Source organism: Cyprinus carpio, chromosome B11, assembly GCF_018340385.1.
Source record: "Cyprinus carpio isolate SPL01 chromosome B11, ASM1834038v1, whole genome shotgun sequence".
Classification (NCBI taxonomy): domain Eukaryota; kingdom Metazoa; phylum Chordata; class Actinopteri; order Cypriniformes; family Cyprinidae; genus Cyprinus; species Cyprinus carpio.
Window position 1 is genome coordinate 3,825,497 of NC_056607.1, and position 15,641 is coordinate 3,841,137.

General features: G+C 35.6%; 2 protein-coding genes and 1 pseudogene across 5 annotated transcripts; 2 read left to right on the plus strand and 1 right to left on the minus strand.

Annotated features, from left to right (window-relative positions):
* Positions 1-574: 574 nt before the first annotated feature.
* On the plus strand, positions 575-4,711 carry samd13 (sterile alpha motif domain containing 13). 4 transcript variants are annotated; one of them, XM_019088988.2, is made up of 5 exons: positions 575-732; positions 1,509-1,655; positions 1,879-1,921; positions 3,001-3,112; positions 3,801-4,711. In XM_019088988.2, the coding sequence occupies exons 3-5, from the start codon at positions 1,884-1,886 to the stop codon at positions 3,942-3,944; spliced, it is 294 nt and encodes a 97-aa protein (XP_018944533.1). In that variant the 5' UTR covers positions 575-732; positions 1,509-1,655; positions 1,879-1,883; the 3' UTR covers positions 3,945-4,711. The 4 variants fall into 4 exon arrangements, with proteins under 4 accessions (XP_018944533.1, XP_018944534.1, XP_042589342.1 ...); XM_019088989.2 differs by having other exon boundaries at positions 1,882-1,921; XM_042733408.1 differs by having other exon boundaries at positions 609-732; positions 1,556-1,655.
* A 528-nt stretch (positions 4,712-5,239) lies between these two features.
* LOC109098318 lies at positions 5,240-9,512 on the minus strand (annotated as a pseudogene).
* Positions 9,513-12,432: 2,920 nt separating this feature from the next.
* On the plus strand, positions 12,433-15,595 carry dnase2b (deoxyribonuclease II beta). The gene is made up of 6 exons (XM_042733395.1): positions 12,433-12,671; positions 12,819-12,987; positions 13,191-13,269; positions 13,694-13,855; positions 13,939-14,136; positions 14,637-15,595. The coding sequence occupies exons 1-6, from the start codon at positions 12,568-12,570 to the stop codon at positions 14,969-14,971; spliced, it is 1,047 nt and encodes a 348-aa protein (XP_042589329.1). The 5' UTR covers positions 12,433-12,567; the 3' UTR covers positions 14,972-15,595.
* Positions 15,596-15,641: the final 46 nt, after the last annotated feature.

The following is a 15,641-nucleotide window of genomic DNA, read 5'->3' on the forward strand; positions in this document are numbered from 1 at the left end:
ATTCATCATGTGCCGTAATAATAGCATTTCAGTCATTTATAATGGAAGAAAATAAAAGAAAACTTTTTAAAATGTAATAAACAACTTTTTTTTTTCAGCCTATTTTTTGTCAAATAGTGTTTGTTAAAATCATCTTTAAAATCACCAGGCTTAATTAGGGAACTATGTTTCAAGATTGGATTTATCAGGTGACTGCAATGGTTTGTAAAGACTATAAATACAAACATTTTTGTTAAAAAGAATAGTAACATTTCACTGCAATTAAAAGAAAATAGGTTTTACTTTTTTAAAGATAATTGTGTTTTAAAATATGGTTAACTGTGAATTTGCTCATTGTGGAAAATGTAAATGGACATTGAAAAAAAATAATTTTACTCGGAAGAAATAGTCATTACCTTCACACATTAACAGAAACAAGATATAACAAAGAAAAAAAAGCTTTGTGAATTACTGTCCGTTGTAAGTAATGCATGGTAATAGCTTGTCAAAATGCTGATTTACCTTTTTTCGTTATTTATTTTTCTTGATGTAACTGATAATTGCCTTTTATTGTATGTTCATTGTTGAAGACATGTGTGAACAACTACATTTCCCATCGTTCAAAACTACATTACCCATAAAGCCCCGCGCCTGCATTTGTCGGATTGTGCTGGGGGGAAAAAGCGTAATATTGTTTCAATGATCGAGAATCAATAACATTCAAACCATCCACATAAAACATCTGTTAAATTGGTAAGATAAAAGCTTTTCATCCAAATAATTGGAAATTGTCGTTTTGTTTTCTCAGAAAGACGGCGAATGTCATAAATGTTGAGTTAAAGGAAGCTAGCTAGCTAATGAGTTTATCATCTGCTTTATTAATCATCACACTGTCGACATTCATCATGAAAACGCTTGTAATATATTAAATGGATATTTTTATGATCCAATACTTCTGTTTAGCCAGACAGAATACAGCTTCAGTGACAGATAACATTTAGTCCTGCGATAACTATATTTCATACGGCATTTTACAATTATTAAAAATCCAGTACACTTTATTTACAATAAATTATTAAATACTTTATTTACAATTAAAAATCTATTTTCTGCTTTAAAAATCATGGCTGTCATTTTGTTCATCGTGTTTCTCTTCATAGACACGGAACCTGTCAAACCTCAAATGTGAAGGAAAATGCTAATTTAATGTCTCATTACTGTGATGTTTTGCTCATTATATTTGCTCAAGCTGTTTTGCAAATTTAATTACTGTTTATTTCAAAGTAGCGATGATAGTCGTTTTATAATGATGAGATTAATAATAATGTTTTATTTTTTAATATTTTTTTTTTGTTTTGTTTTTTTGTTTTGTTTTTTACATATAACCTTAGTGTTTACAATGTATTTAACAGTTTTGCATGTTTAACTTTTCTGTCTTGTCTTTTTTTTTTTTTTTTTGGTCCTAAACGTTTTTCTTTCTTTTTGGTTTATCATCTTTTTGATTGCTCAGATCTTTTATTATTTTGCAGAATCAATTCTCTAAGTTTATTCATAAACTTGTGTGGATTTCTGGAAGATGGGGCAGCTCTGCACAGCAGGGGACTGATGAGGACTGGACACGAGGAAACAACAACACATCTAATGGAATAGAACAGTCTCATCTCTCTGACATACAGGTAAGCAATAAATCAGAGCTAATCAGATTAATAAGATTATTATTGGTCATATAAAAACAGAGCCTCTGTTACGCACCTCAAGAAATTATTTAGAGTTTGCTTAAACATGACACAGTTTATTGAATTTTAGTAATGCATCTCCCGTACTGTAGTATTTCTTAAAAACTACAACAGTGATGATAGACTATAATTGCATGTGTTAAACCTTTTTTTTTTCATCCAGCAGTCATGGAAACCAAGGAAAATGGATCAGTGGATACCAAAAGGTAGGTGTATAGAGTAATATTGGGTTTGAGTTGAGTCCAAGTGTTTAACAATTGAGTGAGAAACATTTAGTAATGTCTTGACATCTTGATTCTATGTTGTTGCTGTACTTTTAACTCTTTAATGTTACACGTGAAGTGATTTTGACTGCACTCGGTCAAAACTAGCAGGCCCTTTTCAACACAAGGCCGGAAACATCATTTTCATCCCTGGCTCTGACTCAGAAAAGAAGAACTTACCTTCTCAATCCATTTATTTAGCCAAGTTGCTGTTGCTTCCATTGCAGAAATGAAAGCAATGAGGAATTTAAGATTTTTTTATTTCTTGTTCCCAATTAATGGACTATTTTTGGAAATAATTCATTTTCTGTTTGCATAAAACAATTGTTGAGAAAAAAAAAACATCACATTTAAATAAATATGCTCCACACTGGCTGAAGAATGCAGTTATTTCACGAGAAGAATCATGGCAACCAGGCTGAAAAGAAAAATTTGTTGTCAAAGGAATCAGCACTGATTATATGTTTACACACTGCCATTTGTTAAAGATCTTAATATTATTACAACACTTTTTTTTCCTGAACAATTTCTGATTTGTAAATTTAATTAGAAATTTAGGCACACATCCTCTCTCCAAAACTCATCCTGCCCACCAAAAACATTTCAACCAACCCAATATCAGCATATACGAATTTGTAAAATGCAGAGAACAGTGTCTTCTTGGCTAAAAAAAACCTCCCATATTCTTGGGTGCTGTTACAGAGACAGTGTGATTTCTCTGGACACCTATTTTAAAGAGTTGGTTCACCCTAAAGTGAAAATTACTCTCCCTCATATCGATTCAAACTGCTTGATTTATATGGATTTATTTTATGATGTCTTTATACACGTTATGAAGTGTCAGAGTTCTAATGGAGGGAGAAGAAATCTCTCAGATTTCATAAAAAAATATCTTCAATTGTTTTCTGGAGATAGTCTTATGGATTTGGAACAACATGAGAGTCAGTAAATCATGTCAATATGTTCTTTTTTGGGTGGAATTATGCTAATGCATAATTCAAAACTTTTTCTCTCCCTAACAGTTCTGTGGAGAATGGGCAGCTTTCTGATCCAGCGCACTGGGCCGTAGCAGATGTGGTCAATTATTTTAAAGCCACAGGGTTTGAGGAGCAAGCCAACGCTTTCCAGGATCAGGTAGGAATTTGTTGTTATATTCCTAAACCTTATTTTTTTTTTTTTTTAATAGAAATATTTTTTTTGTAAATATTTCTACATACTAACCAGATTCATATGATATAATCTTGTGAATATATATATATATATATATATATATATATATATATATATATATATATCTATAGTTAATAATTTAAATATTTTTGAGTCGCTTTGGAGAAAATGTCTAGATGAATAAATGTTGATAACAGAAAAAGCAATAGACAATTTACAAAACATTCTTGACTGAACGAAATAAGTCCTTAATTTTCCCACCATTAGAAATGCAGTGACATTTTATCCTTGCATTTCTCCCAAACGTTTCTCGAAAGGTCTGACCCCCGGTTCTCAACAAAAAGAATGTACAGTAATAACATGGTTTGTATTTACATTTTTGAGGCAATTGATGCTTTGTAGAGCTAAACTTTATTATGTATGATATACTTTAGATCTGTAATATTTTACTATATAATTATAACTAAATGCCTTTTCCATGTTTATCTCTCAGTCACAGTCAGCTGTATATAAAAAAGGGGGAATTTGACAGTAATTGTGCAGTTTCTTAGATCAGTGGAGCAGTCATTTTAAAAGACAATCATGTTATCAATAGATAATATTATTTTATTATTTATCTCCTCTGTCTTTTTTGCTCAACTGTCCCCGACAGGAAATCGATGGCAAATCCCTTTTATTAATGACTCGAAATGACGTTCTGACCGGACTGTCAATAAAACTGGGTCCTGCACTGAAGATCTATGAGTATCACGTCAAGCCTCTCCAAACCCAGCACTTAAAAAGTAACGTCTCATAGCTGCTGCAGCCACGTGGACGCATGGAAGACAATCACAGCAGGGTTAATGCAGGCAGAACTAATACATTTTATGCATCTTAATAAATAAACATGGTGAATTTATTGCTTTTAAGGTCTCATTCTGCTGTACAGGTATATTTACTGTTTTTAGTTTACCTACGTTTAACAGGTTCGTTCAGATTTTACCTTCACTTTGTGCGCTTGTACATAAATCATTACTGCTTGTAAGATTAAATGCTCAGTTTAATAACATGATCTGTGATGTAAAATGAAAAATGGCTTGAACTAAAACATTCTTGAAGATGTTTCTGTGTAACGCATGAAGTATTTTTGAACAGAAATGAGAGGGAGGTTGCCGCCGCAGTTGTGACTTTTATCAGTTTGTTGGTGTTTATTTTTCCTTTTTGTTTTTCTGGTTTTTAATAGATAAAAAGTGTGTTGAGTTAAAGTAACAGCACAAGTTATCAAGTGTCTGAAAAGGATGTATTTGCTGTGGTTTACAGCTATAAAGGCTCAACGGATTAGGGCTTTGTTTGCAGGAATCCTGTCAGAATGACAGTGCTTTGTGCTGCTATAAATTCCATTTATTTATTTCATTCTGTAACTAACAATGTGATTCCTGATGAACTGGTGAATTGTTGGTTTTGAAAGCCAAAACAACACTGTAAATCTACAGCGGTTTGTGATACAGGGTGCTTTTAAAAGATGAAACAAAAGTGAGTGTAGACTGCAATAAATGGTGCTTTTTCAGACTGCTATAAAATCCACTTCCTGGTCCTCATTACAGTGTGACTTCCTTCCTTTTGTGTGTATGTGGTATTTGATTGATATCTCAAAAGAATGGATCATTAAATGTAATAATTTTCCACTTAAAACCAGTCTCCTTAAACAATGAAATCCCAGATATGTTACATGCGTGTTTATCTGATTCAGTTTTTTTCTAAACTTAATTCCTTATTATAGTAAGGTGATGAAGCTAATTGTTCTTGAATGTTGATGATTTTAATTGTGTTATGCTCACGCCAAAAACACTGCTGTAATCAACTTTCAATAAATGTGACATTTTTGGTTTTATATTACTCATTAGGAAAACAAAGAAGTTGTAAAGATGAACACACACATTTTTGGATTAAATTTATTAATATATTTATCCGAGATGAGAATGATGTTTTCATTTTAACAGTTAAAAAAAGTTAAAAATCAAGTTTGTTGAATGTTTAAACAGATAATCATGCTAGAGCCTAACTTGTTTACTTATAAAATGTCTGGGTTGTGAATGTTGTTTTTCTTTTTCTTTACATTTTGGCTCGTGGTTTTCTGCATACAGTGCCTGTGATGTTACCTGGTGGATTATCAAGGGAATTATAACCCTGAAATGAAAGCACAACAACATATTGTGACGTGAATTTAAAATATAAATACCAATATGGCAGGACTAGTGAAGCTCTTCCTGCTTACATTTGGTTGGCTGGTTGTTCATTGGTTGTCCTATCATTGGGCAGTGAGCGAAATACTGTATATAGGCTGCGTCCAAAAACTCAAAACAGAAGTGCCTTGAAATGCCTTAAATGTGTTTTAATTGTTATGAGTGGTGCTCTACGTGAGTTTAGTTCTGTTGCGCTCAATTGTTTTTGTTTGTTGTGCTGTGATTGCTATAATTTATTGTGTAAGTGTTTGTTTGTCATTGTGAGTTTAATGTTTTTGCATCTAGTTTGAGTATTGTTTTATGTTGTAGTAGTAGCAATAATAATTTATCATAGTCGCTATAATTATTGTCTTTTGTTTTGTATTAGTTATTTTGGTGGATTTAAGTATTTGTAAGCTGTCCCTTTGTGGGTCAGTTGTGTGTGGGGTGAGACTCTCCTTATTTTAACCCATCTGTGATAGAGTGACTGTGTTTCTTCAAGTGTATAATCTGATTTTTGCTTGTTACAGGAGCTGAGTGCCTATAAGGCAGGGGCAGATTTCTGTGTTGGTGTTTCTTTCACGAGTGCTGGCTGCCTGGAGTGGTCGGTTTTGTGTGTGTGTGTGTGTGTGTGAGAGAGAGAGAGAGAGAGTCACAGGTATAGGTGAACAGTGTTTTGCTGTGTAGGCCGATTGTGCCCTTATGCCCTGTTGTCGAGGGTTCGTTCCTGTACCTTGACCCTTGGATGTCCTTGCTGACTCAGGTTGCCCATCGTTGTATTTTGTGAAATGTTAACTGAGTTTGTTATATACAAACCGTTGTGCTCTGTGATTGCTACTCTTCCTTTTCCTGTTCTGTAATAACCCTTTTAACTGTAATGAATGTTTATTTATATATTTATATATATATATATATATATATATATATATATATATATATAAAATATTTTTTTTTTGTATTTAGACATTATATTCAGGACAATTAAGCACGTTTTATTTTCTTTGTCCATGTTCATCTTGAGCTTACCTGTCTTGCCTAAATTAAATTTATGGAATAAAGGTCCCTGGGCGAGATCCAGGGTGCCATAGTCGTGCTCAATCTTTAATCCCTCAGTGCTCTGCCACACAAACAGAGCAACATCATTACTTTATCATCCCTAAGTTGGGATAGCAAAACATCCTTCTCCTGCTCCTGTGTGTGTGGTTTGTAAAAGTTTGACAATAAAGTTATTTTAAGAGTAGCAGTCTCACAAGTCCTGATTTTGTCACAGAGCCTGAAAACTCAAGACTTTGTCCTTTGTCAACAGAGAAGTATATTCAGACTGATCTGAACTGATAACCTCTGTTAGACTGACAGAGGCACAATCGCCCCCACCCCAGTTTTCCAATGGATTTCTGTCACTTACCTCATCTTTGTTTGAGAGTCCAATCTTTGTAATGGGTCATGCTGATTAGGCATAATTTTCTCAATTTATTCAACCTACAGGATCAAAGTGATGATGAGACTTATGTTTTTTACTTGTACTTTCAAGTATAATTATAAATGAGTAACATAAAGCAATAAACCACCAATAACTTTAAGTATTTTTTAGTAATGCTTACCATAGCAAATACTATAACTAAAGTCTAATGACTGAATGTAAATGTAAAGTCGCACAAAATTGAAATCAGTTTGAGTTACCTGCGGAACTCTGTCAAGCACCAGAACTTCTTTCATACAGAGTTTTCTGAACAGAAGGAAAGTATTCCCCATGATCGTAGGGTCCTGCAAACTTCTGAATGATGGTGTCCTTAACAGTTTTCCTACAAGGTAATTGTTATTACAGTAAGCTATTAAACACAGTACACCATGTAATAAAACAAATGACATAGCATGTGCTATAGAATGTCTAAATGTTTTGCATTTACCATGCAGCATCAAATGGCACATTCACATGAGTGTTTTAGCGCCATCTTGCATAAACAGAAGTGCAGAAGAATCTGTCCTTTGCATCTTTCAGAGTGGTAAAAATGGTCCCGTATGAGCTTTCAAATCCAGACAGAGTAGTCTTCAGTACCTTCATATCTTTTATACCGTTGTGAACCACTGGAGTCACTGATAAAGATATATTTGCTGAAATAAAGCAAGAATATACTTTCCCCTTAAAACTTTCAGACCACCATCACTAGTTCAGAATCTAATTTTTACTCACTACTCAAATGTTGTTCAACCTCACAGAATTGCCAAGCCTCAGGACAATGGATGGAAGCATGTGTGTGCTCAACTCCATTCTGTTAAACAAATATTAATAATATTTTGGGTATTAAAAACATGTTAATTAGCTATATGATGCTAGTCAATAAGTGTTACAGTGTATTTAATAAAATATAATGTATTTAATAAAAATAAATTAATTTATTAATTTAAACAGTCATCAAACAAAATGGCATCTGCAAATAATTCAATGTTAGTGCATGCTTTTCTGTTGTTGTTGTTGTTGTTGTTGTTTTCATTTATCTTTCAGTGACTAGTGTCAACGTGATTTTTAGTGGATGTTTGAAATCAGATCCGTTTAAGGCCTATGCTGGCTAGTCCTAGCACCAGCGTTACTACAGGTGTAATACATCAAATAAACCCAGTAAGTTTCCAAAGTAATATCAGCTATCCCCTGGGGTGCCTCAGGGTTCAGTTATTGGTCCCCTACTCTTCTGGATATAGACCACCTCACTCCGCCCAATTATAAAAGTAAACAGCTTTTCCCATCAGTCCTACACAGATGATATACAGCTGTCACTATCTGGCACTATATCAGATTGTATTTCTGCTTGCGATTCAGGCATTTTGGCCTGGGTGAAGGGATGCCACCTTCAGCTTAACTTTGCAAACACAGAACTCCTGGTCAGCCCAGCTAGACAATTCTTTTTAAAGGCACTTTTAAAATAATAATAAAAATTATACATTTATTTATTTATTTATTTTAGAAACTTTTCTGAACTTCTCTAGCTTTGGAACTCTTGCAGTACTGTATTGTTGGCTTTTGTATAATAAATTACTTGTAATAAATTACTTAAATTAATTAATGTTCCTCATTCCTAGTTGTTTTACTAAATGACTAAATAATAATACAAATTCTACTACTTTTTGGGAGTCACTATATATAGTCTGCTTTAGCAGTAACACAACACCTTTTCCAGCCTTTTCCAGGGAACTTCATCAGTGTTGACCCTCACTCTTGTGACATGATTGAACGCTGTTAGGAAATGTTTGCAGATATCCATGGCAAAGCCCTCAATGGTCTTAATCTGCAAGACAAGAAATATTCTGTGCTTTGAGTCATACCATCATGTCTTCATTTAACAAAACAGAAACTGTTTAATTGCAAGATGACTTAACTTGATTTAATAATCATTTCATAGAATACATTAGACATTCTTGTTGATTATCTAAAGTAATGCTCTTTGGTTAATCACTCTAAAAATGCATATGTAGCTGTTTCTACTTGAACTGTGGTAGTTATGAAAAATTATGAATGTAGGTAAAACAAGTAATGCTAAACTAAATGAATAAAAGGACCTACTCCTTTTAGTGTGGCGAGAGCGTGGACAGTGTTTTTGATGGTGTCAGTGGGGATGATATCAGAGTTGTCTCCTGTCAAGTAGTCTTTGTGCGTCTTCAGGGTTAACTGAATGTCTGCAATCAGCTCAGTAATATAGTGATGAATCACTTCACGGCGAATGTGAAGAACTTTAACCGCATTCTTCCTATAGCCTGTTCTCACAAACTCCACATTCTACATAAGATAATTAAATACATTTTTATTAAATAATATTGCAGTTCAAATTGATTTTTTTTAAAGAGGCTGGTATGCATCCAGACACATACAGTATGAATAAAAGTTAATTTCTTTACCTGATTTGAGGTAGTGGCCATGAATGTAGCTGGAGTTACTGACTGCACCAGGGGTTGGAGGAGGTTTTGGAGGGAGCAAAGGGTTTTGCTGAGGAGGTGGTGTCACATACCAGTTTTGATGTTTTGGGCCCAAATGATCAATGATCTGCCCCACCTCCATAAATCTCTATGGAGATTTTGATTTGCTGAAAGCCCTCCAAAACAAGCAACCTCTCCTCTCTACCTCTGGTTCCATTTACACAGTGACCACAGTCACGTCCTTCTCCACCCCATCCATGACCCAACATTTCATCTGGCCCACTGGCCTCCCTTCACCACCCCTCAACTTCACCACCCCTCAAGTTCAACAGATTTTTTTTTAGGAAAAAGAAAAAATCAGGCATTGGCTGTTAATATCGACAGAGTGTTTCAGGAACTGGAAATCTCTAAGAGGTTTTGTCTGTACATTTCAAAGGGTGTTTCTTCAGTATTCCAGCAGTTCAAATTAAAAGATTTCTACGCCTTGTTAATTAATGTTAAATGACAATCAAGTGAGATCTAGATCAGCAGATTTTATTGTTTAATTTGATTTATAATCTTCTCACAAGCTTGATTTCTACATGCTATGGAAAATTATCAGGGTTGGATACGTTGGTTGGGAGAAAGATGGAGTTGAAAGATGATATACAGTATAAACCAAGAGAGCCTTTATATGTTGTTTTGTCTCAAACCCGCTTTTGGCCACTGGTTGAAAGAGCGAGGGTTTGCTTCACATCAACTGCCTGGAAATGCTGGAAGTATGTTTTGGCTTTTGCACCTTTCTGCCAGACCTGAGGGGACAGCACGTCTTGCCATTTGGACAGCATGGCGGTGGTGTCCTATATAAATCGCAAGGGTGGTCTCTCCTCGAAGTGCCTCTTCATTCTGGTTAAGTGCCTCTTGGAATGGGCTCAGCTCAACTTGCGTTCACTAAGAAGAGAAATGTATGTGCCAGGCAGGCTGAACCAGGGAGCAGAGCAGACATGCAAGAGCATACACATACTAATACAACCATAACAAATCCTCCTAAAACAGATCTCAGATGTAAAAAAGGATGGGAAGTACTGGTACCAGCAGCAGCACAGCTCCCTGTGTCATACTCTGGGCACTGTTACACAGGTTTCCATCACAACATAAAGTATTAAACATGAATCCCTGTTTGTATACATCATCACAGAAGTTTTTGCTCACACATCCTTTTAAAGTGACATTGATGCCATTTAATGTAGCTGCAAGAAAAGAGAAGACAAATGATATTTGGTAGAAAGTTAAGCAGAAAAGAACTAAAATTTATTTACATTATTACTTTAGATGCTCTCTACAGCCCCGCGGCCCATCCCTATGAGACGGGACCTCCTCTCTCAGGCGTACAGAACAGTAGCTGTGGGCTCTGCACCTTTGGCCTCTCGATGGGAGCCTGCGGACCCTGAGACCATGCTAAATACAGTCTCTCAGGCTAGGGCACCGTTTACAAAACAACTCTATGCCCTTAAATGGTCTGTCTTCTTCACCTGGTGTACAGTCCGCAGCGCAGACCCAATTTCCTGCAACCTATCTCTGATATTGTCATTCCTGCAAGAGCTGTTGGATAAGGGCCGTTCCCCTTCCATGCTCAAGGTCTTTGTTGCAGCCTCTCACGCTCCTATAGCTGGCCAATCAGTGGGCAAGAACAACCTAGTTGTTCGGTTTTTGAAGGGGTATAGGAGGCTCAGCCCACCTCGCCCCATCACCGTCCCTACACGGGATCTGCCCACAGTGTTGAGTGCTCTAAAGAAACCCTACCTTTGAGCTACTATAGTCCGTTGACCTTTGTCCCATGACACTAAAAACCGCTCTGCTACTGGCATTAGCATCGGTAAAGCGTATAGGAGATCTGCAGGCGCTCTCTGTGAGCCCCACCTGCCTCAAATTCAGACCCGGCGACTCCAAGGTCGTCCTGAAGCCGAGGCATGGTTACAACCCTAAGGTGCTTTCTACTCCATACAGAGCACATGTGATAACTCTATTGGCGCTTCCTCCTTCGGAGCAAGACCAAGAGTTGAATTTACCCTGCCCTGTCAGGGCGTTGTGATTTTATATTGAGTGTTCCGCCCCATACAGGCAGACAGGTTCCCCAAAGCATCTTAAGCAAGATGCAGTACGAGTGAAGTTACTAACGTAACCTTGGTTCTGAGATACGGAAACGAGTACTGCGTTGCTGGCCATGCTATATTTACCTGCACGACTCAGTTGTTGCTTCAGTCGAAGTAACCTGAGGATCCTATGGCGAAATGCCCACTTATATAGCAAGATGGCCCCACCCATCTTACACTGCGTTATTGAAAAGGCTTTAGTCATCTGAGAAAAAGGAGTTTTCCCCTTAGCGTCTTAAGCAAGACGCAGTATTCGTTCCCGTATCTCAGGTAACCGAGGTTACGTTAGTAAAACATTTTTTTTTAAACATCCGTTTATCTCTAAATTATCATTTAATTGTACTACATTATACTGTATGTTTTGCCCACCACAAAAACTATGTTGACCATAAAACTAAGTATTGAAATATCATCTTAGGCATATTATTGGGATATATAGAGTGACAAGTAATATTTCTATCAGTCTGCTGTACTGTTATAAAGATCTTGATTTACATTATCAGAATTTCTTCTCTGGCCATATGGCAACTACACCAATAAATCAAATTTCCTCCTCAAGTGTGAGCTCTATATTTAATGTTGCTGCAGATTACAGTACTTTCACTTTTCAGTCCAACAGCTCAGTCTATATGCTTTACATTGATGTTCCACCAGACCAGAAGAGCCAAGCAAAATATATAGATTTCATAGTAGTTTTTATATTATATTTAAAATAGAATAAATATATTAAATTAAATATAGTTTTTTTTATTTAAAGTTTTTTTTTTTTTTAAAGTTCGATTTCAAAAAATTTCATACACTATACATTTTAAGACTCATTTATTTCATAAGTTAGACTTTACAGAGTTTATTCATAAATAATTCATTTACACTGTTAGTGGGGGTAGGCTTTAACGACATCACTCATATTACTTAATTTACAGATTTTACAGGTTTAAGGGAAAAATTCTAGATTTTTATACAACCAGATTTTCATTTCCCCAGTCCCTGCTATATTCAGGCCGCTTCTCTGTCACTAGATTACAGCTGCATGATGTCGGTCATAAGACAAACTTCCTCTTTTTGACATTAGAGCAGCTATTTCGACTTCACAGCTTGGAATACGAGAGAAAGCATCTCTCTCTGTTTTCATTTACACAGGAAATACAGAGGTTTTATTCACTTTGAATCACAGACTGAGATGTTAATGTTGTTTCGACTCTGTGTGTATATGTTGTTGTTTTTTATCAGTTTCTCAGAGGCAGTGATATCCTGTTTAAATGAGGATGGCCAGCCTGTTGACTGGTAAGATGAAATCTTTGCTCATGAAAACACGTTTGACAGTTGTTCTTGAAATCAATCTTATAGCTACTGTATGCTCTGTAAACTGTTACGTGCATCATATTATTCAATGTTTTGTAGTGTTGTAACTCTCATATATTTTTTTAAAAGGTTCATTATTTACAAACTTCCTATTTACAAGATGGAAGTTAAGGGAAGTGGAGTGGATTACATGTATCTGGATCCATCCGTCATGGATTTTCAGATGAGTAAACATACAGTCAACAGCAGTAAAGGAGCTTTAGGCAGAACACTGACACAGCTTTACTCCAGATATACAGTAAGATGCTCTTTAAATACTAATATATTACTCATTAATATTACTATATTACTGTATGCAGTTCCCACAATGTTTAGGACTCTTACAAAAGGTCATTAAAAGACCATTCAAATCTTTCCATTTTCTTTTTTTTATATACTGTAGTGTGCATCAATAACACTGTACTGTTACTGAACATAGATGACTGTACTTTCACTTTTCAGTCTAACGGCTCAGCCTATATGCTTTACAATGACGCTCCACCAGAACTGAAGTACCCAAGCAAGTATGGACATACAAAAGGTACATTAATGTGTGACAATGTATATACAACATATTCACAGATTTACAGATTTCAACAACAGTTTCAGATTTTGATTTGATTTTGTTTTTCACTTAATACTGTCCTTTCACTTTTAGTTTTCAACGTTATGGCACAAAGGCAATGCCTAATAAGACATGTTTGTGAAAAAATGCCATAAATTGTTCAGGACTTTCAAGTTTCTGTCTCTCTCTTTGTCTCTCTCTCTCTATCTCTCTTTTCTCTCTCTTTAACTAGGCTGTGAAGCAAGTGGGTATTATTGCAGTAAATGAATTGCCCTATTCTTGCTCTTCACATACCCTCAAAACCAGTTGATAGATTAAATAAACAAGATTTTAAACTTGTAAATATTGTATCCAACTGTATGGTGTAACTGGATTGTCATCTGTATGATTTTTTTTGCAGGCGTACTGATGTTTGACCACTCTCAGGGATTTTGGCTCACACACAGTGTTCCTCATTTCCCTCCATTTCCAGAGAGAAATTACAGTTACCCATTTACAGGAAAATACTACGGCCAGACTCTGCTCTGTATTACATACAACTATACACAGTTCCCTCAAATATGTGAGCACATGCAATTCTTAATATATAGGATATGTTTGATTTATTACTCACTGTCTGAAATAAGTATTCCTCTCTTTTAACAGCATGGCAGTTAGCATATCTTAATCCACGTATGTATAACTGCTCTGTCCCTGTGGCATTTCGCCCAGACATTACAGTCATGGCACAAATTTGTGATGGTAAGACACCTGCCATTAAAAACAGAAGAAGTCTGCAGAAGCTGAAATCAGTTCGAGGACAAACTTTTTTCAGTTTTGCCAAATCACACAACTATGTGGATGGTGAGAGCTCTCAAGTTCAAAAACTCTTCCATATATTCAGGATGATGGTCCTACAGCAGATTATTGATATTGATGCCAAACTACTGCTAACATTGGTTATGTAACCATGCAAGCATGCAAGACTCAAGTTCAGTCCCTACATGTTTTTCACTGTATGACCATTATATAATATGAACTGTCTTTTTCAAGACACAAAACTAGACAATATATTATTACAATATTACATAGTATGTTATTTTATTATTTCTTACTATTCCCATCATGACACAGTAGGCTAAAAGCTAGTGATCTGTAATGTGATTTTGTCATTGTTTCCTCATAATTTAATCCCCATCATTCCCCAAGTGATAGACAGTCTTTAAAATTTTGTAATTTTTGTGTTCCACAAAACGTAGAAGTGAGTATGTGATGAGAGGATGTTTGGATAAACAGTTTCAGGTAAACTATTCATTTAACATGAAACAGAGTTATAGGTTAATAATAGTATAACTCCTCTACAGATATTTACACCGGCTGGGTGGCTCAAGCATTGGGGACAGATCTGCTGGTGGAGTCATGGCTGCACCAGGCACATCGGCTCCCCTCGAACTGCTCACTTCCCCGGCACGTGATGAACATTGACAGAGTTCGTCTCCCAGGACCGCAGATGTTCAGAAGCTATGAGGATCATTCAAAGTGGTGTGTGTCTTATGCATTCAAAGACCAGTGGGCATGTCTGGGGGACTTGAACAGAGACAGTGGCCAGGCTGGCAGAGGTGGTGGGCTGATATGTTCTCAAAGCTCAGTCATTTATAAAGCTTTCCGTCAGGCCATGGCTGGGTATAAACACTGCTGAACTAGCTCCAGACTTTGGAGCATACATTTACCACTGTTGAAAACCCTGGTTTTAGCCTAAACCCAAATGCAAATATAAAAGTTGATAAAAAATAACAACAACAAACACACACACACACACACACACACACACACACACACACACACACACACACACACAAGTAAATTTAACTAGGCTGATGATTGTGGTGGTCATCCAAACTATCAACAAAAGAAACCAAGTTTTTAAACCAAGTTTTAACATTGTTTTATTTTGTTTTGAACCTTTGAGACATGTCATTCCAAACCTGTATATGTTAAAATGTTCTGCATAACACAAAAGAAAATACTTTGAATAATGTTGGCAACCAAACAGGTTTTCCTTTTTCTTTTCTTTTATTCTACTTCTTATTTTTTTTTTTATTTTTTTTATTTTTTTGATCATTGACTTCCATTGTAGGCAACACTGTAAAGAAATATCTTTGAAATTGTAAATAAAACAAAGATCACTGGAGTGGTGTTTATTAAATAAACACATTTATTTTCAGTTTTTGCACGTTAAATCACGTTTAATTCAATTTGTTGTTTGCCATTTCTTTGTAGTTACTTGTGAAATTAGTGAAATAAAAAAGATTAATTAAATAAATACTTTGATCAGTCGCCTGCCTCTCCGTTAGAGGACGCTAAACATA

What these genes read in the sequence shown, in the direction of transcription:
- dnase2b (XM_042733395.1), top strand. Translation starts at nt 12,568, where the DNA reads ATGTTAATGTTGTTTCGACTCTGTGTGTATATGTTGTTGTTTTTTATC. An exon ending in AGCTTTACTCCAGATATACA is followed by an intron (nt 12,988 to 13,190) that starts GTAAGATGCTCT and finishes TTCACTTTTCAG; the next exon opens with TCTAACGGCTCAGCCTATAT. An exon ending in CAAGTATGGACATACAAAAG is followed by an intron (nt 13,270 to 13,693) that starts GTACATTAATGT and finishes TTTTTTTTGCAG; the next exon opens with GCGTACTGATGTTTGACCAC.
- samd13 (XM_019088988.2), top strand. Translation starts at nt 1,884, where the DNA reads ATGGAAACCAAGGAAAATGGATCAGTGGATACCAAAAG. An exon ending in GGATCAGTGGATACCAAAAG is followed by an intron (nt 1,922 to 3,000) that starts GTAGGTGTATAG and finishes TCTCCCTAACAG; the next exon opens with TTCTGTGGAGAATGGGCAGC. An exon ending in CCAACGCTTTCCAGGATCAG is followed by an intron (nt 3,113 to 3,800) that starts GTAGGAATTTGT and finishes TGTCCCCGACAG; the next exon opens with GAAATCGATGGCAAATCCCT.